Source organism: Lactuca serriola, chromosome 3 (assembly GCF_051521515.1).
Source record: "Lactuca serriola cultivar US96UC23 chromosome 3, Lser_US96UC23_V15, whole genome shotgun sequence".
Lineage (NCBI taxonomy): Eukaryota > Viridiplantae > Streptophyta > Magnoliopsida > Asterales > Asteraceae > Lactuca > Lactuca serriola.
Genome location: NC_136410.1, coordinates 173,119,928 through 173,144,755, shown reverse-complemented (window position 1 = coordinate 173,144,755; position 24,828 = coordinate 173,119,928). Strand labels below are relative to the sequence as shown.

Genomic DNA, 24,828 nt, shown 5'->3' with positions numbered 1-24,828 from the left:
CGAAGTGGTGCTCAAGACGACCGAGAGGATCCAGCAGGTCCGGAGCAGGCTTCAGACTGCTCAGAGTCGGCAGAAAAGTTACGCCGACAAGCGTCGATCCAACTTGGAGTTTCGAGTCGGGGATATGGTTCTCCTGAAGGTGTCACCTTGGAAAGGCGTCATCCGATTCAGGAAGCGGGGCAAGTTGGGCCCGAGGTTCATCGGACCGTTCAGGGTTGTAGCCCGGGTGGGCAAGGTGGCGTATAGGTTGGATCTGCCAGCCGAGCTCAGCCAGATCCACAGCACTTTCCATGTCTCTCAACTGTGAAAGTGCTTAGTGGACGATTCAGCGGTAGTGCCATTGGAGGATATTCAGGTTGATGACAGCCTGAATTACATCGAGCGCCCAGTCGCAATCCTCGACAGGAAGTCAAAGGATTTAAGGAACAAGAGGGTGGAGCTAGTGAAGGTGCAATGGCAGCACCGCAAGGGTTCGGAGTGGACTTGGGAGCCGGTGGACGAGATGATGGAGCATTATCCCGAGCTGTTTCAGGATCGAGCAGCAGACTTCGAGGACGAAGTCTAAAATAAGTGGGGGAGATTTGTAGCACCTGATTCCTGGTATGTATTCGTGATTATTAAATCTCTTTATTTTGCATAATTAGCCTGGGACTCGGCGAGTTGAGGGACTGACTCGCCAAGTAGAAGCGGGACTAGACGCGGGATTTACTCGGTCCACTCGGCGAGTAGGTCCGATGGACTCGGCGAGTAGACCCTGTTTGGACTTAAACCCTAACCCGGGTGTTTGCACCCTATTTAATCGATCTAACCCAACCTCCACTTCCCTTAGCACTCCTAAAGACCTGTAGAACGAAACCCTAGCCTCCTTTGTGTCCTTGTGGGTGATTGTTAACATTTTGAAGGTGATTTGGGGCTTGGGAGAAGAAGTAGAAGATTGAAGAGTGCAAGAAGGGAAGGAGATCCGGAATCTACTCTGTGAAAGGCCTCCATTCAGGTAGAAAAGACCCTAACTTGATCTTTAGCTCGTTAGTCCCCTTTTGTCCCTAAGAAAAGAGGTTTTAAGCCCTAAAAGCCTAAATCTCTATGTGTTTATGGCTAATGTTCTGCAAGAACTTCGGATGTGGACCTTTTGGACTTCATAGTAGCATAAAGTCTCTGTGCTTGAGGTAGTGGAAGTCCCCAATGAGCATAGGACCTCTTGTATAGCTTGGAAGTGCATGTTTGAGCTCATAGGGCCATGCATGCATGTAAAGTTTACAACTTTACGTGGTAAATGAACCCTAGGACCATGGATCTGTGGTCTGGAAGTGTTGCATGTCCTAGATCTGGCCTACTCAGGAAGTGGGTCGAAGGACTCGGCGAGTTCTATGAAGATGGTCGTCGACTCGGCGAGTTGGATGAACAAACTCGGCGAGTCCTATGAAGATTTCCTGGAACTCGCCGAGTAGTTCTTCAAACTCGGCGAGTAATATGAACATCCACAGAACACGAGGGGTTTAAGCGTCAAAGGCTCAACCCTTCATACCTGTGCACGGAATTAACCGTATAACGTAGTCCCGAAACCCCCAAACCCTCGAATGGGGTGTTTTGGTGTGGATTGGAAGCAAGCAGAGGACCTGCTCGAGGAACTCGGCGAGTTGCTCGCAGGACTCGGCGAGTTGGTACTCGAGTCGGCCCCAAAGTCCCGGATAGCGAGTCAGGGGTGACTCAGTGAGTGAAAGAGGGACCTGGTGAGTGGGACCGGATCAGCGAGAGATAGACTCGGCGAGTTGCTCTCTGGACTCGGCGAGTCCAGTCAACTGGAAGTTGACTTTGACCTGGTCTTTGACTTGGTGAGGGGTAAAAGGGTCATTTTACCCTAAGAACATCTAGCGTGTTTGACTGATCGTTTTGTGGGAATTACAGTCGAGGGACGTTAGCAGCAGTAGACAGCCAGTTCCCACACAGACCAGCAGCCTATTCGAGGTGAGTTACCTTCCTGTAGCAGTGGGTCTAAGGCCACAATGCCGACCCACCAGTAGGAGACGTATGATAGATGATTGTCTTTGTGATCTCATCTAGGTTGCTACTACCTGATATGTTATATGCTAGCATGATATGTTGTATGTGATAGTAGTCGAGTTCGGTTGTTAGGACTGAAGGGTAGTCAGACACCCTAGATACGTCTGACAGTATGTGATGATATGTTTGCATGCTGGCTTGTTATGTTATATGCGATAGGGGTAGTATGAGGGGATCAGTCCCTGTGTTCGGTTGTTAGGACCGACGGGTAGTCAGCACCCTAGAATGGCTTGACACGGGTAGTCAGCACCCCAGAATGGCTTGACACGGGTAGTCAGCACCCCAGAATGGCTTGACATGGGTAGTCAGCACCCCAGAATGGCTTGACACGGGTAGGACGGCACCCCAGAACGGCAGTACCGGGTAGTCAGGCACCCCAGAATAGCCTGGCAGTATGCGTGTTAATTGTTTGTATGATATGTGGTACGATGGGGGAACTCACTAAGCTTTGTGCTTACAGTTTATGGTTTTGGTTTTAGGTACCTCTTCGTCGAAGGGGAAGGAGCCGGCGCGGTAGCGGCACATCATACACACACACGAATTTCCGCACTTACGAGATTCTCTGGGATTTATACTCTGATATTATGATGATTGTATGATTTGATTTTTAGACATGGCTTACGTTTTGTTATGGTTTGATCAATCAATGTTTTTTTAACAATTAATGTTTCTCTAAAGTAATGTTTTTAAAATGAAATTTTTGGACGTGAAATTTGGGTCGTTACAAGTTGGTATCAGAGCCAAGGCATGGGTCGATGTGTTCGACGGGGACGTCGAACCCTATAATGGGGGGGTGAAAGTAGGTTAGATCTGATCCCACATCGGCTTGGAAGGAGAACGAAACATTTCCTTATAAAGGGGTGTGGATACCTTCCTTGTCACAACGCGTTTTAAAGCCGTGAGGGCAGCAGATCCCATAAGAACTCTGTAGTTAAGCGTGCTCGGGCGGGAGTAGTACCAGGATGGGTGACCCCTTGGGAAGTCCTCGTGCCGAGTGGCCCAAAGCGGACAATATTGTGATACGTGCCAGAGGGGGATGTTACAAATGGTATCAGAGCCAGGGCACGGGTCGATGTGTTCGACGGGGATGTCGAACCCTATAATGGGGGTGAAAGTGGGTTAGATCTGATCCCACATCGGTTGGGAAGGAGAACTAAACATTCCTTATAAGAAGTGTGAATACCTTCCCTATCACAACGCGTTTTAAAGCCGTGAGGGCAGCAGATCCCATAAGAACTCTGCAGTTAAGCGTGCTCGGGCGGGAGTAGTACCAGGATGGGTGACCCCCTGGGAAGTCCTCGTGCCCAGTGGCCCAAAGCGGACAATATTGTGATACGTGCCAGAGGGGGATGTTACAAGCTCCCTTTCCAATTCCTAACCCCCGTTCGGCTTTTCATGGCCCGACCCCTGAGTGGGTGGAATGCTTGGAAACAAGGAGCCAAGGACAAGATCAGCCCATGCCATTTAATGGCGACCGAAGCTTTTGCGACTTGAACAATGGGGGCTCAGCAGATAGAGTCTTGCCAATCTTGGTCCGCAGAGTGGCCGAAATGAGATTCAAGGCAGGACAACCCTACATCAGATTAACGAAGTTGTCGCCGATGCGAGAATGCATACCCTCCGCACCATTCGTTTAGAAGATGCTCACGAGAGATCAGAGAGAAACCATGAAACCCTGCTGCAAACACTAGCTGAAACTCGAGCCGAAGTCATAGAGCTCCGAGTACGCCAAAGGGTGTACGAAAGGCACCTACTTGACATGTAACGTCAACTGGCTGAACTGAGAGTTCACCAGAGGGGTGACCGTCGTCAGTAGTAGACTCTTTACTTTGCTTCCCTCGTTAGAAAGTAATCGTTTTCTGTCATTTCCTGATGTGGCATTTTCTATGAAATTATCTTGTACTGTAAGTACTTTTAGTTAGGTCCTTATGCTGTCAGGAACTATCTTCTGTGGATATGATGTAAGACCTTTACAAGGTCATTTTCCCGAATCTTTACGTCGTGAATATCCAAGATATTGACAGTCGGCTAACTTCTGTGTCATTCTTCATTCAAGTACTTTTATCATACTTTCATTGGAGTCTATTTGAATCATGCTTTAGTCAAGTCATTGGACTATAGTAATTTAGCTCCGGAGACATTTCCAAGTCTCTTTCAGTGGTTGGATCCTGTTATTCACCAACCCATGATACCTCGGCTTGAACGACAAACGTCTTGAGACATTCTACGAACTTACTTCTACTCATTACTAGGACTGCATCATAGGGATGTAGGTCAAACCTTCGCGATCATACTTCCATTCCGTACTAGGACTGCATCATAGGGATGTAGGTCAAACTTTCGAGAACATAGTCGTACTCTTTACATGAACAATCTAAGTACATCAAGGGTCAACCAGAATCGCTCACAAATCCTTATCTTTCGTGTTACAGAATCATGTCGTCATCAGGAAACAATCAAACGAACAACGAAACCCCCATCCTCCATATCGACACCGCTACATTACAAGCTGCAGTAGCAGCTGCTGTGACAACTTTCCTTAAACACATCAACTCAGGCAACACAAACAAGACTGAAAAAGGAGTCGAGAGTTTAGATGGTAGTACCAAACCGGGGAACCAACAAACAGTAACAGTCACGGGCTCGCAAAGCCGAAAGACAGAGAACAAGAAACGAAAGCGTCAAGCCCAGAAGGAACGCAAGAAATCCCAAAGGCTGGCTATGCAACAACAACAAGTGGAAACCCCTGCCATCCCAGTACCGAGCAGGCCGTACGAGGGAAAACTCCGAAGTGTGATAAGTGTAGTTTCCATCATCATGGGGCTTGCCATGAGATGCATTGTTGCAATTGCCTAAAAATAGGGCACCATGCTAGTAGCTGTGGAGCACCGGCACGACCCATCACTCAAGTCCCTTTCATCGGGACTAACCCTACACACGAGAGTAGTTATAACGCCGAACGCTTTAGGAAGCAATTTTCAAAGTGGAGTAACGAGGAAGGCACTCGTGTCCACATAATATTGGCTAAACACCGCAATCCCGTCACCAAAGCTAGTACTAGCCAGTCATGCCACCAATGCGGTGAGATAGGGCACGTCAAGAAGGATTGCCCTATAGCAAAGCACTCTGGCGCATATGGGAAAATTCTCAGGATCACAGCTGCAGGAGAGCCTACTCCGGAACCCTCGTTAATGTAACTTAGGCGTGTTGTTGTAACAGACTTATAAACTATCCAGGACTAGTGCAACTAGAGTCTTACCTTTTGCGAGATCCTGTCTGTTTAAGGATTTTCGTGCTACGTATACTTGTCTTTTGTACTATATCTTATTCGCAGCAATAGTCTAGTGGTAAATCTAAGTACTGTAACTTTGTTCATGGTTGCACGGTTGTGTTTTGTCTGTAAACGTCTTATGTTCAAGTCTAATGTCTTTAAGTTGCAGTATGCTTCCGACATTATCATACGACTCGATTCGATTTGATCCTCACAAAAACAGCTTCATACGTATATCCCTTTCTTCTAGATCACTTTTCCAGCAAAGCCGTCATATCAGAACACTGAAGTACTCATGCCAGGAGTACCTCTTAGTTATTTTCTTTCCGAAGAAATCCCCGAAGTACCACTCGTGCAGTACGTCAAGTTCAATCCAAGGATTCATACGATTGATCTATCACTGAGGAATGTATGCATAAGAGTGATATGTGATCAAGGTTCTACAGGTTTAGAATTGATGATTCCACTTTAACTTCTTTTCCCGGATGGGATGAGAGCTTAAAGAAGAATCAGTTATTCGACTACCTTTTCAATCTTAATTATATACGACTCGTATACACGAAATTGAGATTGTGAACCATGTATGAATTCTAATATGAACTTCAGGACGGAGAACTGCTTAATCCTACGAGTAATCACATCGTCATGTGAACAAACATAGAACCCAATACGACTCTTGTAAACAGATCACCTTGTAGTCTAAACACCCACGGAGATACCGGAACAGTACAAACAACTTAGCGAACTGCACAGCGATAGAATAAGAAGACTAGGCTTCTCACCCTGGAGAACCCCCAGTCTTATTCTCCCAGAGATCGGCGGATTGCATCGTATGTGCCTCGGATATCGAGGACTCCGTCAAGATTTCATGGAAATCGTTATCTCTTCCTCGCATGGATGAAATGGTTGAGCAAACGCAAGGAAAGAATTTCTTTCAGAAATGGATCTGAGATCCGAATATCACCAGTTCGAGTGTTAGGGAAGGATGTCCGGAAGACTATCTTCCGAACTCGATGCGGACACTTCGAGTCCGTAGTGATACCCTTCGGATAGGACCAATACGCCCATAGCTTTCATGAGCTAAATGAGTAGGGTACGTCTTTCTTACTTGGATCAGTTCGTCATTTCTCCATGTGATGACTTACTTATCTACCCTCATAGTAAGAAGAAAACCCTTGGAAACATTTCCTTTAGAGGAACTTCTCGCGAAGTTCTCTAGGCACGAGTTTTGAAATTGAAGAGTCGAATTTCTATGACACACTGTTAGTAATGTGGGGAATTATGAGCACTCTTTCAATTTGTCAAAACTGTTGAACATTTGTCGACACCAGAGACGCCGGCAGTCCTTCGCCAAATTCTAGGTCATACCGACCTACCGTCTTATTTCATTCAGAACTCCTCGCAAATTACAGAAACCCGTACGACTTTGACCCAGCAAGGGGTGGCCTTTGACTGGGAAGTTAAGCAAGAAAAGGAACCTTTGGAATTCCAAGTGAGTGACCAAGCTCTTTAGGTTAACTCACTCTGGGAATGGCTTAATACGCTTCGTATCGCATGGAAAGCTAAATCCAATATAGTTAGGACCTCCGAGATTCTTATCAGAATCAGTCCTGTGCCTCGCACAAACTAGACCTACTCCGCGAACTCAGTAACGTACATTCTACTCTTCGCGTCTCTATCGTGAAACCATACCTTTCCGTTAGGACTCTTGTAAGTCCACTCGTCGAGATCCTCGCCTTCGTATTAGAACCGTAGTGACCCTCGACCGAGAGGTCAAGCGGACGAAGCAGCGCCATCGCCCGATAGTGAAGGTTTGTTGGGATTCCAACCGAGAACCCGATTTCACTTAGGTGCGCTAGAACCAATCGATTAGGAAGTTTCCTCCTCTCGACTCGATCTTTCATACATACTTCCTTGCCAAAATTCTAATTTCGGGACGAAATTCCCTTCAACAGGGAGATGATGTGACAACTCGAAATTTCCATTCTGAACAAACCATTTGAAGCCAATAGAAGTAGAACAGTTATAGTGAAAACTCAAATTCCGAGTATAAGTTTGGCAGTTTTCAGGATTTTACACTTAAGGAGATATTAGGAGAGTGGATGCACTAGGGTTTTGTGCAACACTGTTATTCCAATACTCTAGGACATTAGAGTTCGTTCCAAGAATAAAAATATTTTCTGCCAAAAATATCTCAGGACTATAAATAGAATTCTGAACCAAATTGGTTCATTTGTTGAATTCCATTTAGAGAAAAGTCAAAATTCTCTCTCACGTATCTTCGGGTTTTTTTTATCCCAAATTGTGAGTACTTCAATCTAGTTATGTTATATAGCTTAGATTGTGTTTAGAAACGCCAATTACATATCAAATCTGTGAGATTCGGGAGTTTACCGCCCAAGAACGTTCTTGGGGAGTAAACTCCAATAAGTGGCTTAAATGCTACCTAGTCCTTTCCCCGTGAATTGTAACTACCTTAGACTTGTATGCTAGTGTGTATATGACTAGAAAACATCAAAATCGGATTAATACCCCAAGATTTGGGAGTTTACCGCCCAAGAACACTTGGGGAGTTAACTCCATTTTAAGGTCCTAAAGGGTTCCAATGACCCTCAAAGCCCTAGAACTCAAACTAGAAGCCTTCATTTCATATTTAGGACACCAAAATCATTTCAAAACATGGATGAAAGTGAGTTCACGGCTAACGAAGTTCTTGGGCCGTGAACTCCATGTTAAGTGCCCAAAGTGCCCTAAATGCCTTCATTGAAACAATAGACTAGCATAGCACATTACCTTGATGTGTCTAAGACCGAAATCAATCAAAATACCAACACTTAGGGGTGTTCACGGCCGTAAACACATGGCCAATTGGTTCATGGGCCGAAAACTCTAAATAAGGGTGTTTTGATGCCACAAACACTTCCTAAGGCTTAGGCTTAAATTAGGACAAGTACTCTAAAGTGTTTATAGCCTAGATAACATAAGGAATCACATGTATTGAGGAGTTTATGGCCAAGACAAGTTCTTGGGCCGTAAACCCCTATAAAGGGGTCAAATGACACCCTAACTCCTTCCTTATGCCTAGAAACCAACATAGATGATTACCTTGAAATGTTTGAGACTTGAAAACACCATAACCACCCTCCCAAGGGAGTTTACGGCCGTAAACTCCAAGGGTATATGGTCCCTGGGCCGTAAACTCCTTAAAGGAGTTAATATGACACCCAAACACTTGATTTAGCCTTGAAGCAATTCACCACATGAGTTGTATAATTGTTAGACTTCATTTAGGGGCTTTGTTGAGAGTTTACGACCAGGATTTTACTCCCCTGGGCCGTAAACTCCAATACATATGGTCATTTGACCATAAACTTCCATTAGAGGCATTGCACCCCTTTGTTGCAACCCATTAGCCTCCTAGCACTTGACCAAAAGTGTTTTCCTCGCGTTTAAATGTTTATACTTGTATAATTAGTGTTTTAATCACTAATTATTTATATACATATGTCTTTATATGTAATTAGGATCATTGTGTGTGTCTAAAGTCTTCACTTGACACCAAGCACTTGCCCGATCCTTCCTTACAATAACAGTCCGTTCAATTCCAGTCACTTACTGCAGGTGAGTTCATACCCCTTAACTAATGTTTTAAACTATTTTTAAATGTTTTATGGGGGGATACAAGTAGAATCATGCTAGTTATTATATCAATCACATGTGATTAATAAGTAGAATTATGCTAGTTATTACATCAATCACATGTGATTAATATACAGCATTCAAATGATTTGGCTACTCATTAGCCGTTTTACCAAACAGTTTCCTTCAAATGATTTTTATAAACATTTTATATGTTTTAAACTCCTTATTACACTGTACATTTTACTCTATATATCATATTTCAAACTTATTTACAATTGTGTTTCAAACAAATGTTTCTTTATACTAAACTGTTTTATCAAACCCATGCCTTCAAACTGTTTTATAGATTGACATCAAGTCGATCTTTTCTTAAGATAATATTTATGTTCAAATGTTTTCCAAAACTTATTTATTGCTTTTATATTATAAATTGCATGCCTCTATATGTATAGTTATATAAGAAATGTTTAAAAGACTTAGGAAGGCTATCCACCCTATTTCCTTTTCGCGCTTGAGATGTGGTCTGGTGGGATATCGGGTACTCGTCAGAAGGTCGTTTAAATATTAGTTATATAACATATGTACATATATAGTCATAAAGGCCCTTACAGTTCATCCCATGCCCTTGGGTAGCAAGGGTATACATCCGTAACCATACGTACCAGTTAGATTACTAGTAAACTACCATATGGGTAGTTTAGGACGATACTAGAACTATTACTAGAACGCGATATCATACAATGAGTCAGTTCATTCATGAGTCTATACTTGCTAGATAGAGAGCACATACATTACAGCTAGAACATTTCATTACTATGAGTACATATACAACTATACTAGGAAGAGAACATATACAACGATACTAGAACAAGTACATTACTATACTTGCTAGATAGAGAGAGAACACACATTACAGCTAGCACACGTCGAACATTTCCGTACATTACACTTACATTAATACGTTCATAAAATTGTGATCCACTGTTTCGGAGCATGCCTTAAATGTCATGGCCCGAGTTGTAGCCAGAGTCTCTTGAAGGGAGAGCGTGAGTTTGCGTATAGATCTATACTGGATTGACTATCCTACACCTTGCTGCTAGCTACAGCGGGACCTACAGGTCTGCGGGTGCCAAACGTCATTCCGTTATTACGACCATTCATATGTCGTTGTTACCAGTCGATAGTATGGTCCAATTAATCACATGATGCCTTAATATAAATCCGGTTTAAGGTAGTTAGTACAGCAGTAGTTCTTATAGCGCTACGTTTTAGTACTACATTAATTTTCCCTGTACATATATTTAGTGATCTTTTCACTTAAACTATAAATGTAAAAACTATATTTTGATAATGATAGTTACACTTGGGAAAAATTACACACTTTTACAAGAGACGAACATATAGAACAGTTAAGTCTTGGTAGAAGACTACATAGAGATCAGTTAAGTCTTGGTAGAAGACTCCCAGTTATAATAGTAGGAATCATAGGGATTCCTAGGGTTTTTCAAACGTTTACAGTTGTTTTACAAACATTTTCATACTTACAGTTCATATACAAATTCTTACATACAAATTCTTACTTACAAATTCTTACATATAAATTAAGACACTAAATACTTATGATCTCACCAGCTTCAAAGCTGATACTCGCTTTCAAAATTACTTGTATCCTCAGGTCATCATAGACAGGTACCGATGCAAGGAGAAAGGCAGATGGAGCTTGTTTAAGACTCATCTTTCATTTTGATTTATGCTTTAGTGTTTATCAAAATTTGATAGAACATACTTGTATAATAATTCTATTATTAATGCAATGGATGATGTTGTTGCTTGTTTACTACTTTTCATTGTTGTGATACTGTACATGACGTCCTCCGCCCCAGAACGTTTCCGCCGTTCTTGGTTTTGGGGTGTGACAAAATTCCTAGATTCTTTGAGATTCATTGAACTTTTCAATGGCATGTTTAATCTTGATTCTGCCTTCAAGTTTGTCACTGGGATGCCGAGGATCACAAACAAGGTGTAAATAACCATGCAAATTAGCTTGGTACTCTCGATGTCATTAATCACTTAATCAATGTGCCGGTTAACCACACACGCTCCATTGATCAATGATAATTCACGAGCTACCCATTTCCATTCTTCATTAGTCCCATATTAGTGTGTCGGTTAACCACACACGCTCTACTAACGACCAATAAGGTTCAATGTGCAATTTCATGGGTTAGCATCAAATTCACATTTTTTCTAAAGTAACTTAGATTGGGAATTTATAAAGGTTTAGTTACTTTATAATTCATTATACTTTTAATCAGGATTTAGAGTCCTATCCTACCCGTTAGGCTAACGACCCTCCACTAGTCAAGGAAGCGGTGGGTGAGAGTGGACACCCATTCAATCGCCATTTTATAGGCAATTTCTTTATACACCCCTTATAGACCAGCTTCGTGAATGAGGCTTACTAACGGTAAGACTGACTGTTTAACTTATACATATATAATATATTAGACTTTTGATTTTATATGGTATAAGGGTGTATTTTACACATTTCAAATACTAAGTGATTTAATCTATTAATAAATTAAACTTTTTAATTTAATTAAACTTAAACCATGTCATTATGGATTTATTAATTCTCTCTTTTAATTAAACACTTAATTAATTTAATAAAGCCATAAGGGTGTAATTTGAACTATTCAAAATATCGAGGTTATAAATTTAAGATTTCAAAATTAAGGCTACTTAATTAAATTTGAAGTTACAAAACTAAGAGGTGCATATTTTGAACCTTTTCAAATTACTAGGGTTTTAGAATTTAATATTTCAAAATTAAAAACTTTTAATTAAACTTTTTCATATTCCAAATCTTTAGGGCAAGTTTTGAAACTTTTCAAAACCTTTTGGATTCCAAAACTTGATGGAAAGTTTTGTAACATTTCAAGACCTTTTGAATTCCAAAACCTGATGGCAAGTTTTGTAACTGTCCAAAGTCATTTAGATCAAATTTTAAACTAATAAAATAATCATATAATTTTATCTCTTACTAATTTGACCTAATTCAACTTACATAGCTAGACAATTCAAATCAAATAATACAAATAATCAACTTATTATCTTAAAATTTGACAACTGTCTTTTAATTGGATGAGGATAATCATCACCATATCAGAAAAAATGAATTTTATGATACAAAACAGTTTGTGGTAATGATCTTAATCCAATTCTGGCCAAAAAATCGAAAATTATGTTGACAGATGATCCAAATCGTCGAGCCAGGCAATCGACTCGTCGAGTTCATCATCATACGACCCAACTCGTCGAGTCCACTCATGGGACTTGTCGAGTCCAGTGTTCAAACAACAGTTTTTTGAATTTTTTCAACTTTGAACAATTAACCAATGCATCAATATAACAGAAAACACTCATGACTCTGATACTACTGTTGGATTTTAGGTACTATGACACTCCTATGGTGCACATACAACCCTCATGCCTTGGATCTAAATTTTCTCTAATTATACATGCAATTTCATATTATCCAAAGCATATACCCTAGCTAGCATGCAATTAGAGATAGACAACATAAAAACTAGTTAGATGAATACCTCTTTTATGTGGCTTGTAGAACTTGGTCTTTCAAGAGCTTAGCACCTCAAGTGTGATGCCTCTAATAAGTCACAAACACCAAAAGCAAATGGAGGATAATGAGAGAGAGGCTAGGAACCACCAAAATCGGCTAGGGTTTCCTTATGGAACACAAATACCAATTTTAGGGTTGAAGGGGTTACATATATAGTGTAGGATTCCAAAAGTCACTTGTAAACCCTAATTCTTACACTTAGGCTTATGATCCAACAATTGATTTGGACTAACAGTTCATGGACTATCTCATAAGCTTAGTCCATCACAAATCAATCATGGATCACTAGCCCAAACCATATGTATCACTGATTTACATAATCAGTCCCCGTTAATTTAATCAGTCTCTTTTGATCACTAAATTAATTCCAAATTAATTCTTGATCAATACTAATTAAATAATATGATTTCTCAATTAATATATTATACTCATAATATATTAATAAATCACAAATAACCTCTTTCTCAAATATTCATCCTATCAAATTGCTTTGGTGAAAGCAACCCAAAAGGACCATGCTACTATCGGGTCAAGTACATACCAATTATAGTTATGGGCTTAGAGACCTAATCCAACACAAACAACCAAGATCTAGTCTTTAAGTCTCAAAGGAACCAAGAATGCATCTTTCTCAGCTAAATCCATTAAGTCCAAGTCCCCAATCTTCAAATCTGAATTAACATGATATATAGATGGATATAGTTTCCAACTTTATCCATAATAATGTCTCAAGCTTTTAAGATCTAAACTTTAATACACCAAAATGACCTAAATGACCAAGATAACTTGCATTGCTGAAAGGGAAGGCAAAAGATCAAAACTTTCCTAGTCCATGAGGTCCCAGAAAACATTATAAATTGATCAAAAAGTGTTGGAGTCCATATCTAAAACATACAATGTTCTTGGGACTTAGGAGAGTAATAAAGTTTCAAACTTTATTCTCAACTCTCACTCAAAACTCATTAAAATGGACCAAAACACCAAATACACTTGGATCCAAGATGAAATGCAATAAAGCTTGTAACTTTATAACTTACAAAGGTCTAGAAGGTAGATGAAAGTTGAGATCTTCAGCTGCCAAGCTTCAAGGATTAATCTTGCATAAAAACATTGTTCCAAAACCACAAAAAACTCCAAAAATGGATGAGAGAGGAGAGACGAGGCTCAAATATTTGAAAATGGAGGGTAGGGTTCTCCCAAGGGGTTCTAGATATGATGGAGACTAAGAAAATGCCCTAAAAAATGAATCGTTACCTTTAAATACCTTGAAAAGCTTAAAATTTGCATAGGCTTGGGCTGCACAGTTCTCACCTCGTGACAAGTTGCTTGTCATTTCGTGAGGACTCTCATGTCGTGCCCACATTTATGTCACCTCGTGAAGACGAGTTTTCACCCAATTTCACTCTAACTTCAAACAATCATAATTTCTTCGTTTCAACTCCGTTTTCAACGTTCTTTCTATGCAAATAAAGGTATTGAAGAGTCACACAACTCCATCTAATTACTTTTGACTTAAAACATACCGTACTAAAATCCTTAATTCATGAAAGCTATCTGAAACAACACTCTTCCCATTTTACCCATTGACTTCAAGACACAAACCAAAGGCTTAAATCATACAACCAAATGTATCAACATCCAATAGGGTCTAAACCTTATTCCCTTGAAGCCCAATGCCTTTATTTGATCATATCATAAACTAAGCTTAGGATTTCGTTGAAGTTCCATTGAAAGATTGAAACCATCAATTAGCTCCCTTGAAGATACTAGTCACATGTTTTGGATTCATTAGCTCAATATGAGTTTAGGAAATGCAATTACACGCTAAATCAAACATTAAATTTGTTTGCTAAAGCTTAAAATTAGTCTCATCCATTTCTAGTGTTTGAATCCTTCCAAAACAGGATTTAATTCCAATTCTAACCTATACAGGAGGAATTGCAACTTGAATTTTATCCTTAGTCTAGATTCCTACTTTAAAATCTGTTTTTTTAACATAAATCATTGTTATTCTTTTAGACCAAGTCTTTGTATGTTTTTATTTCTTTTTGAACAGGAAATCAGTAAAGATATTTATTTATTTTTTGTTTGTTGTTTAAATCAATAGAAACTTCGTTCTATTTAAGTGAACAATCATATATGTTTCAATTATCATTTTAAAGAACAAATTTCAAATAAATTTATGTTTCTACAAACACACGAATCTATTAATTTATTATATATTTATTGTTACGTATTTGTTAGATTAAACTCAAACAGTCGACGCAAATGTATCTCATTTATAATTAGTAACAATGCTAATAACAATATAGTCTATTCTCACGTTTCGTTTTCCTCAACGACATTAATTATTTGTAATAAATAGAAAAACTTTCAACAAAAGATATCCCGCATTTACATATTTAATTCACTGCCAACCCGAAAATATTTATTTAATTCATTAACAATTCAAATATATATATATATATATATATATATATATATATATATATATATATATATATATAACTTATTATATTTTGTGGTTTAATTATTATATTTAAGTTTAGTTAAGAAAAACCATCCAAATTTGATAATTTTTATATCCACCATTTTGTTGTGCTATACTAGTTAAAATAGAAACTAACTTTAGTGTATCAAAGTTAATTAAAATTTTCATAAAAGCATTAAAGTTGACAATTTTCTATGGTAACGTCTTAATAAGTTATAACATACCAAAATTGATGATATAGAAAAAATATCAAGCTTAGATGATTTTTAATGAAATAACTTAAATACACTAACTAAACCATAAAATGGACAAAATATGACAATTTTTATTTATTTTGAAATATTTTATAATTAACTAATTGTAAGACTCATATATTATACGGATCGATTAAAAAATATCAAATATTAATATGTAAATATTAATCATGTTTAAATAAGTATGTCTTTCAATTTATACAAATAAAAAAAAACCATTGACATATTTAAAAAAAATCGTCAATCACAAATTTTAAAAATTTATTTGAAATTGGAAAATTTGAACTTATTAAGGAAATGAGTAATTACTGAATTTGTAAAGAAAATGAGTCAATTGGATTCTTGAAATTGTAAAACATTTATTACATAAATAATAAGTAAAAGAAATAATAAAAAACTAAACACCTATAAAACATCTTGTGGTAAAATTTAATTAAAAATAACAAAAAAATAACATAGATACATACAACATTTTTTTTTTCATTTATTAGTATAAGATAAGATTTCAGTTGTAACTATTTTATTATTTTATATAGAAAAACCTTCATAAAAAAAATTCCGAAATCTATATATTTATTCATTACAAACACAAAATTGTTTTATTTTATTTTGTTACATGAAATTGTTTTAGATTTTTTTTTTGAACGGCAGTTTAGTTGGTAATTGTTGATATTGAATAAATATATAGTACATATTTTTTTAAGTTTTCATTTTTCTATAATTTTAAAAATAAAAGTCGTTTACATTGAAAAGGTTTCGGGTAATCCATCTTCTCCTCCAAAAAAAAAAAAAAAAAAATCAAGAAATCCAGACAATAATGGTGGAGCAGAGCTACCAGATTAATAAAAACCCTACCCTATCTCTCGAAGCATCAGATAGCTGCTTTGCTTTGCTGATCATCTTGTTGACACTGTAGGTCGAAGCAATTATCAAGCTTTTTGAGCATCCAGTTCTCGTATCCCCAAACTAATTTAGGTTTTCGATTCATTTCGCGTAACGGTATATACATACGTCTTGTTATATCTATAGATTGGTGAAACGCGTAGGCACATTTGTTCGAATCCATCCGTATTCAATCCATTTCCAGCTTTTATCATCATCAATTTTGAATACCCAGATCAGATTGATCATATACCGCTCCTGCTGCTCCCCTGGGTGTTTAGGTAACGTCTGTGTGAGAAACAGAGAAGGAGAAATGGGAGTATGCGGATCGAAGGAAACCGGTTGCGTGCGAGTTGGATTCGGTTCTCGGAAGAAGAAGAAACATGAAGATCGTTCAGATGGAGACGCAATACCGAAAGTCCATGAAAGAAGAAGAAGAAGATTAGGGAGGAAGAAAACAAACGGTGTTACTAATCGCTATTCATCTCGGAGCAAAGTTGATCCTTCTGCTGATGCCTGTAATTCCATTGATCGTTCTTATCGCAACCCTACATTTCAAGGTAAATTCAAAATCTCCTTTTGTCACTTTCAGATTTTCAATCCACATCCAGTTTCAGATTAGGGTTTCTGATTTACACCTACATTATTTGACCATTGCTTGGTAAAAACTGTTTATTACTTTTTTTTTAAAGCAGCTGCAAAGAGATGATTCAAGAATCTGAGAATCATTCATAGCTTTAATTGGGTATCTGATTACATTATTATGATTCTTCATTCTTCAAGTTGAAATTATGACTTTTATGATTTTATCCCAATACCCCTACAACCCCTCTAAAGGCTATGTCAATTGGTAGCTACCATATTAATTAACAAGGGTTCCTTTCAACTCTCAGAATTAGGGTCCACTCTTGATTCCCATCTTTAAATTTCTTTCTTCTGTACTTTAAATAGATAAAAAAAAACAATCATCTTAAATTATTTGATTTTCATCAGGAAGTACAGAATGGTTTGATACTGCAACAGGGATTGAATCTGATGGCGATGAAGATTTTTACAGCATTCAAGATGGTAAGAAGTTTTTATCAAAGATTTTTACTAAGATTACTAAAGTTTTGATTTTGATTCATGGGTTTTCTTAAAAACAATCTGAAAATTCACTAATTATGATTTTCTTGAAAAAATTCCCAGATACTGTATCTCAAAGCAGTTCCATTAGTGCATCAGTAACTCCAAGATTTTCTGATCATGTCAATGGTGCTTCCTTTTCAACCTCTGAATCACTAACAAAACCGAATGACCTGCCACCTGTCGCCACATCAGCTGGATACGAAAACGGATCTCACATTTTTGGATTACAAAATAATTGTCTTCCATGTCTTAATTGCACAACCTCAACAGATGTAAAGAGCAAATCATCATGTTCAAGTCCTCAAAGTGCTAAAAAGAAAGTAACTTCAAGACTTTCTTTTAAATGGAGAGAAGGCCAATCAAATCTTTCAATTTGTAAGACTCTCGATTTCAAATAAACCATTTTTCTTTCTTTTAATTATTGTTTTAAATATTTGTTACATGTTTTTATATGTTTCAGTGTCACCAAAAGCTATTTTGCAAAGACCAATTGCAGGGTCTCAAGTTCCATATTGTCCAATAGAGAAGAAAATGTCTGATTGTTGGTCAACGCTTGATCCAAATACTTTTAAAGTCAGAGGACATAATTATATAAGGTATAAATAATTATAAACATAAGAGTTTTTACTTTTTAGTTTTTACACATTGTTCTTTTTTTTTCTTTTTACAGAGATAAAAAGAAAGAAAATGCTTCAAATCAAGCTGCTTTTTACCCAATTGGTGTTGATGTTTTCTTATCTCCTCGTAAAATTGATCATATTGCAAGATTTCTTGAACTTCCAAAAGTTGAATCATCTGGAAAAATCCCTCATCTACTTGTTGTAAATCTTCAAGTATGTCGATTTCTTGATTCTTTAAACTTTGATGTTTAAATATCTTTAAAATTGACTATTATAAGTATGATTGTCTGATTATTTTGATATCAAAATGATTGGATTTGGATTTTCGAGAAGCAGATAACAAGTTGTTGAAAGAAAATTGATTATGATATAAATGCAAAATTACCTACCTGTCCCTTTTCGATTATTGTACTCGCAATAATTCATTTCAAAATGCACATCCAAAAACCGTTTCCTTTCGAGACAAAATCTGTAAAAATGTGTGAAACTCAGGGACCAAAATCGTAACTTATTCGAAGATAATAATTTCCTTGAATTTTGTGCAGATACCATTATACCCCCCTGCAATATTTCAACATGAATACGATGGAGAAGGAATGAGTTTTGTTTTCTACTTCAAAATCTCTGAAAACTACGAACAACTCCCAATCCATTTTCAGGAAAACATAAGGGTAAAATCGTCATTTTTCACAAACCTTTTTTTCACTCCACTATATATTGATTTAAATACCTTTTCAAATACAGAAAATAATCGATGATGAGGTGGAAAGAGTGAAAGGATTCCCTGTAGACACGATTTCACCATGTAGAGAAAGATTAAAGATTTTGGGTCGCGTAACAAATTTAGAAGATCTTCATTTAAGTTCAGCTGAAAGAAAACTCATGAACGCGTATAATGAAAAACCCGTTCTCTCTCGCCCTCAACATGAATTTTTCTTGGTAAAATTACGTTTATACCCTTACTTTGTAGTATGCGAATTGAATAGTAATTGATATCGGTATTATACACAGGGAGAAAACTACTTTGAAATCGACCTAAATATGCATAGATTCAGTTACATTTCAAGAAAAGGGTTTGAAGCATTTCAACAGAGACTAAAACATTGTATCCTAGATTTCGGTCTCACAATTCAGGTATTTTTTTTAATTTTTTTTTTAAAATAATTGTTTTGGGTGATTTTTAAATTCTAAAACGATATTTTTATTAATTTTTGTAACAGGGAACTAAGGCTGAAGAATTACCGGAGTGTATTTTATGCTGCCTTCAATTGAAAGAAATCGATTACAACAATTACAATCTACTCGGGTTTTAAAGCCAAGCAATAATAAACTATTTTCTTTTTTTTTTTCTTTTAAAAAGAAAAAAGAATTTCAATGAGAATATTTTCCGGAGTGTACAGGAAACTAGACTCTGAAATTTAAATAAAATAATGTAATCGGAAACAATGCATATCGATTCGTTAAACATTCAACATTCAACATAAACAACGGAATTTAAAAAAAGAAAAAAAGAAAACTACATATATATATAAATTGAAATTACGATTATACCCTTCAGTACTCGGAATACCCATCGAATAATGGCGGAAAGTCCAATTGCATTTCGCGGTCCCGGTTCAAAATAGACTCCACAAAAGAAATAGAATTAGTCGGGATGTCTAATATGTTCTTTGACGGATCTACCCCTAACCCTAATCCTGATCCTGATCCCGATCCATTGTAACTATATGTGTTTTCACCTGAAATAATCCCAAGATCAGATTCGTTTGTGTACTCTTGTTCTTGGTCACCGATGAGGTAGTCGGACCAAATGGAGGGAGAAGATGGTAAATTCACTTGTGGAGGTTTTGAGGCGGGTGATGACGTGGAAGATGAGGCGGCTTCATTGATGTGAAAATGGGGAGGGGTGAGGAGGTTTAGTTGGTGGTGTTGGTCTTGGAATGGGTCGATTATGGTTAATGAACTGTCTGCGTGTGAGAAATCTAGTGGTTCAGGGTGGAGGTGATCGGTGGTGGTGGTGGGGCGGGGGGTGGTGGTTGGGATGATTTCGTTGATATTTCCATAATCGGAAAGGAGTTGACCAAAGGGTTTGTGGGTGATGGGATCGATTCCCATTTTGGAAAGTTTTTTCTTTAGTTTTGTGTTCCAATGATTCTTTACATCGTTGTCTGTTCTTCCTGGTAGTTGTTTTGCGATTAAAGACCACCTGAACATTATATACAATACATAGAAATTTAGTTGGCGTTTGGTTTGTAAAATATGAAAGAATTGGAATCTGTTATATATTTTGTTGATAGAAAATGAAATGAAAATTGATAACAAATAAATAGCTTTTACAATTCTCACTTGAAAATATATATTTATTATTTTAATATATGTGAAAGAAAAGTTTTTAATATGAAAATTAAGACTGAAATTGAATTCATTCCATCCATCTCTAGGAATGATAGAAAGCAATCAATTATTGAACTAAGTAAGTTTTGTTACAATATGTATATGTTATGGAATGAAATGGAATCGTTAATTTCAATTCTATATAAGTTCGCTTGAATCCTTGGTGTTTTAATATAAGAAATTAGAATGAGATTCCATCCAAATTTAGGAATGGTGAAATCAATCAAGAAAAGAATTTGAGTTAAGCCAATGGAATTGAATTTTGTCTATTTGTCAACCAATCTTGAATTCCAATTCCATCCAATTTCGTTGGAATCCATGAACCAAAAGAACATTACTTGCATCGATTGGTTCTTTTGAGATGTTAAATAGACCGGTAACATAAGTTTTTTTTTTTTTAGTGCAAATCAAAACAACTTGGGTTGGTTAACCTACCAACCACAATTTTTCATTGAAAAATAACAAATGTCTTTTTAGAAAAATTATATTGTTGAAATAATACTCTATTATATGAATAAAGCCAAGTTGTAAGCATTTAAATAACATTTGACTTGTCACATGATATAAAATCCAAATCAAGAAGATTTTAGGTAAGTTAATATGTTTTCTTTTATCCTTACACTTATTTGACTCATTTTAGGTAATATAACATGTTTTCTTCTTTTGGGAAGAATGACATGAAATGTAGAGAAGAAACATACCTACTACCAATGGCTTGGTGATACCTCAAAATAAGTTGTTCTTCATGAGGAGTAAAACTATCATGTTTAAGATCGGGTCTAAGATAATTCGTCCATCTCAACCTACAACTCTTCCCGCATCTATTAAGACCTGTTACAAGTATAAATGCATAATGTACTACAAGTCATTACAAAACTTGACAAATAATCAAAAGTTTGTTAAGAACATAACATTAAAGATGAAATGAAATTAAGAACCTGCTTTTTGAGGAACCAAAGTCCAATTTCCAATTCCATGACTTGCAACATATGCAAGAATCTTGGCATCTTCTTCAGCAGTCCATGGCCCTTTCTTAACATGCGATTTATCGCAACAAGGAGGCCTTCTTCCCATCAATAATTACACACAAAAAAGACTAAAAATGGTGAATGTGAATGTAAATGGTGATGCAATTTGAATGCATATAATGGGGATGTGAGAGGCTACATTTAACAAGTGCTAAGGCAACAAAAGCATGTAGAATTGGCTCCCTAATGAACATTTTGCATGATCTCTTCATTCACCCTTAACATGACATGAAAAATATTTCTCTCCCTCTCTCTCTCTCATGTGCTTGGTTCCTCTTGCATTACTATATGGATGGTTTGTAAACCGAAATAGTAATGTTGTGATGACTTGTACCTTATGCAATACAAGTTGTACGTTAGTTGTGTATAACTCAGAAAGATTCAAAATATGAAGGAGAGGTGCTTTGTGTGAAAGGCAATGAAATGAATAAAAGTGAGCTTCCTTTGTTTTGTATACTCAGAATTAGGTGGCATGAAACCCTACATTTTCCCTTTTTAATTCTTCCTATATTTTAAAAAAAAACATAACTTTACTCTTATAATTTACATTTTATTCGACTAACACATAATAGTATAATACCAATGTATAACTTAAACCTCATAAAATGTATTTTGTTATTTTGTTATTTCGCTTCAAAAAGAAACTCATCTTATATTATATCTTTTCCCCATATCCTTTAACTCAAAGATTACACACACCAACTACCTTTATACCCAAATTCTCACACACGAAAAATATAGACACGAGAAACTGTATCTACTAACATACTTTGCAACTCTTCCTACAATATCCGGAACCTTCCGGAGACCCAACCATATAAACAGGATTCCTTTTACACTCGCCAGCTGCCGCCCACATGGCGCAATTCGCATTGTCATCAGTACAGTCATCACTTGTGTTATCTGACTTGTCAAAGCTCCTGACATGGATCCATTTTGTTGCTGACCATTTCTCCCCTTCTATCACGGGGCAACTCCCGTGTAAGCTTAATACATCGGTTGTAGCATTTGGATGAAGACTGAAAAACAACAACGCGTCCCCCTTCTTCGGTTTCACTGCAAATGTAACACAGTGTATAATATCAGAACTCTGCAGTTAAGCGTGCTCAGGCGAGAGCAGTAGCAGTAGTACTACCAGGATGGGTGACCTCATGGAAAGTCGATATATTGGTAGATGTGCCTGGGATGTCAGTATGTCACATCATGTTGTGTGGTGTGGGACCCATTATTTAAAATAATGGGTCCCACGTGGATAGTTGATTTGGATTTCGATTGTGAATTTAAATAATGTGTTTTGAAGTAGAATTTTCATGGAATAGGAAAAAAATTAATACCTGCGTAGCCTTTTTTAGCACATTCGGACCAATCTTCTTTAGCTTTCGGTTGAGATTCTTTTATCTACAAAAATTTCAAAAAAAAATTACAAATTGATAATAAATCATCTTTCGGATTGAGGAAATTATATAATGTATGACTTTATGCTAAAACTTTAAAAAGGTTTAAAAAACAAGATTATAATAGCATTGTACTTTGAAAAATCTACCCAATTAGAACAATGTCATTCAAAATACGAAACAATTTCAATGCATTAATAAATAAATAAAAAAGATTAAAAGGGCATTGTTGTAATATAATGAAATGAAAGTATGTTGCTATTTCTTGAATATACAAAAAAGGGTCATACCTCTGACTCTGGAAACACAGTCTCACCACCCTTTTGGACATTAGAGAGATACATAAGAACAGTAGCGATCCTGTGTCCACCCATGGCTTGATTGGCTTTATCATGGAAGTAATCCCAATGTGGTTCATATTTTTGACCATTTTCATAATGCAATATTTGCATAGCTTCTCCATTTTCAACAGGAAGAAATGTCCACGCAGAAATCCTTGATTCAATTCCAGCAACAACTTTATCCTTCAAATCAAAGATCAAACATTACATATATTGTTCAGAATTCTTCATTGATGTTCAATATGTTTAGGTTTGATTATGAATAGAATCACAGATGAATCGGTTTACCTGAGCTTTGTTGAGAAACATGCCGGAGCTTGTTCGGACTTCACTTTCTATGCTCTTACCAGATTCATTATCGGCAACCATGGATTTCTCGAGCTTATCCTTCGCCTGATCATCCAAATTCATGTCAAATTGGTTACATTACAAAGAGATTTTATAGAAGGAGATTAGAAATTGATAGTGTTACTAACCAATTGAATGAGATGATCGCACTCTTCGTCTGTTAGAAAGTTTCTATACAGAAACGCCCTGTACAGATTTCAAAATTTAAACTGATGTTCATGCAATCAGACAACCAAGAACATGGAATAGATGAATCAAACCTTGGATGCCACGAAATTTGGGTGACTCGAGTGGGATCAAAGGGGTGACCATAGGAATCACCATTCGGCAATCTGATAATCGACCCACGTCTGAAAAAAAAAAAAACAAAGTGAAATCTCATTAGCGAAACGTCAAAATTAAGTTAATTGTACGAGAATTTAGTAAAGAAGAGATACATGTTGCGTAATCCTGAAGACTGGATGGAGAAATTGGGGAAGAACAGGAGGGAACAGAGGAAGTAAGGAATGAAGAATGCTCGAAAACCCATGATGGATCTTCAAAAACCCTTTTCGATAATTATTAGAGGGAAAGAAGGGTTTATGAAATAGAAAGTTCGCGATGATCTTTTGATCTGAAAATGAAAAGAACCAGTTTGAGCTGATCAAGAAGGGTAGATGTGATATGGTGAGTCTGTAAACGGGTCGGGTCACGTTCAATACTTCAATGGAGGCGCCCACTGGATTCAGCGACTTTGAAGAACAGGAATTGAATTCAATGGAGGGTTTGGTATGGAAGAAAAACCGACAACGCTCATGCTTTAATGGAATTTTAATTTCCATTTTTAGCTCAAAATTGAAGAAAAAGAAAGAGTCAATGAATTAAAGTATTAAACACGCTTTTTTGTTTTTGTACTAATATTCTCATGTTTATGTTATTTTTGGAAAAAAGATGAAAATGGAATAATGTAAAATTATTGAAAAAGTATTATTATATTATAAAAAGGTTAAAGATATAATTTAAAATAAATAATGATAATTAATATTAAATTATTCATGGATAAAATTATTAGATTAGCTTGCAAGTTGATAGGTGAGATGAATTGGGTAAGTATTAAAAATAACGGAGCTTTGGGTAATTATCAAAACTTTTTGACATAAAAGTGCCCTTTTAATCAATTTATTTTTATAATTACAAATCATCTACTTAATTATCTATAAGCATTTCATTAATAGGTACATACTTTTTTTTATTTATCAAAATTGTATACTAAATTAAAAATCAAATATAATAATTATAAAAATATATATTTTTTTGTTTTCATCGAGAAAAAGTGAAGATTTGACTTTTTTGGA

The 24,828-nt window shown here is 36.8% G+C and overlaps 3 protein-coding genes across 3 annotated transcripts; 1 reads left to right on the top strand and 2 right to left on the bottom strand.

Annotated features, from left to right (window-relative positions):
* The first annotated feature begins 16,126 nt into the window (after positions 1–16,126).
* Positions 16,127–19,477, top strand: LOC145093377 (uncharacterized). Its single transcript, XM_079031493.1, has 9 exons — positions 16,127–16,801; positions 17,235–17,309; positions 17,430–17,744; positions 17,830–17,965; positions 18,040–18,202; positions 18,535–18,660; positions 18,734–18,928; positions 19,001–19,123; positions 19,210–19,477. The coding sequence occupies exons 1-9, from the start codon at positions 16,555–16,557 to the stop codon at positions 19,300–19,302; spliced, it is 1,473 nt and encodes a 490-aa protein (XP_078887619.1). The 5' UTR covers positions 16,127–16,554; the 3' UTR covers positions 19,303–19,477.
* On the bottom strand, positions 19,324–21,507 carry TDF1 (Duplicated homeodomain-like superfamily protein). Its single transcript, XM_079031495.1, has 3 exons — positions 21,322–21,507; positions 21,085–21,214; positions 19,324–20,195 (listed from the first exon to the last, which is right to left on the bottom strand). Exons 1-3 carry the CDS (start codon positions 21,455–21,457, stop codon positions 19,544–19,546), a joined length of 918 nt encoding a protein of 305 aa, XP_078887621.1. The 5' UTR covers positions 21,458–21,507; the 3' UTR covers positions 19,324–19,543.
* A 495-nt stretch (positions 21,508–22,002) lies between these two features.
* On the bottom strand, positions 22,003–24,293 carry LOC145093379 (putative prolyl 4-hydroxylase 7). Its single transcript, XM_079031494.1, has 7 exons — positions 23,932–24,293; positions 23,755–23,844; positions 23,623–23,680; positions 23,435–23,539; positions 23,096–23,329; positions 22,746–22,809; positions 22,003–22,467 (listed from the first exon to the last, which is right to left on the bottom strand). The coding sequence occupies exons 1-7, from the start codon at positions 24,021–24,023 to the stop codon at positions 22,172–22,174; spliced, it is 939 nt and encodes a 312-aa protein (XP_078887620.1). The 5' UTR covers positions 24,024–24,293; the 3' UTR covers positions 22,003–22,171.
* Between the last annotated feature and the right edge of the window lie 535 nt (positions 24,294–24,828).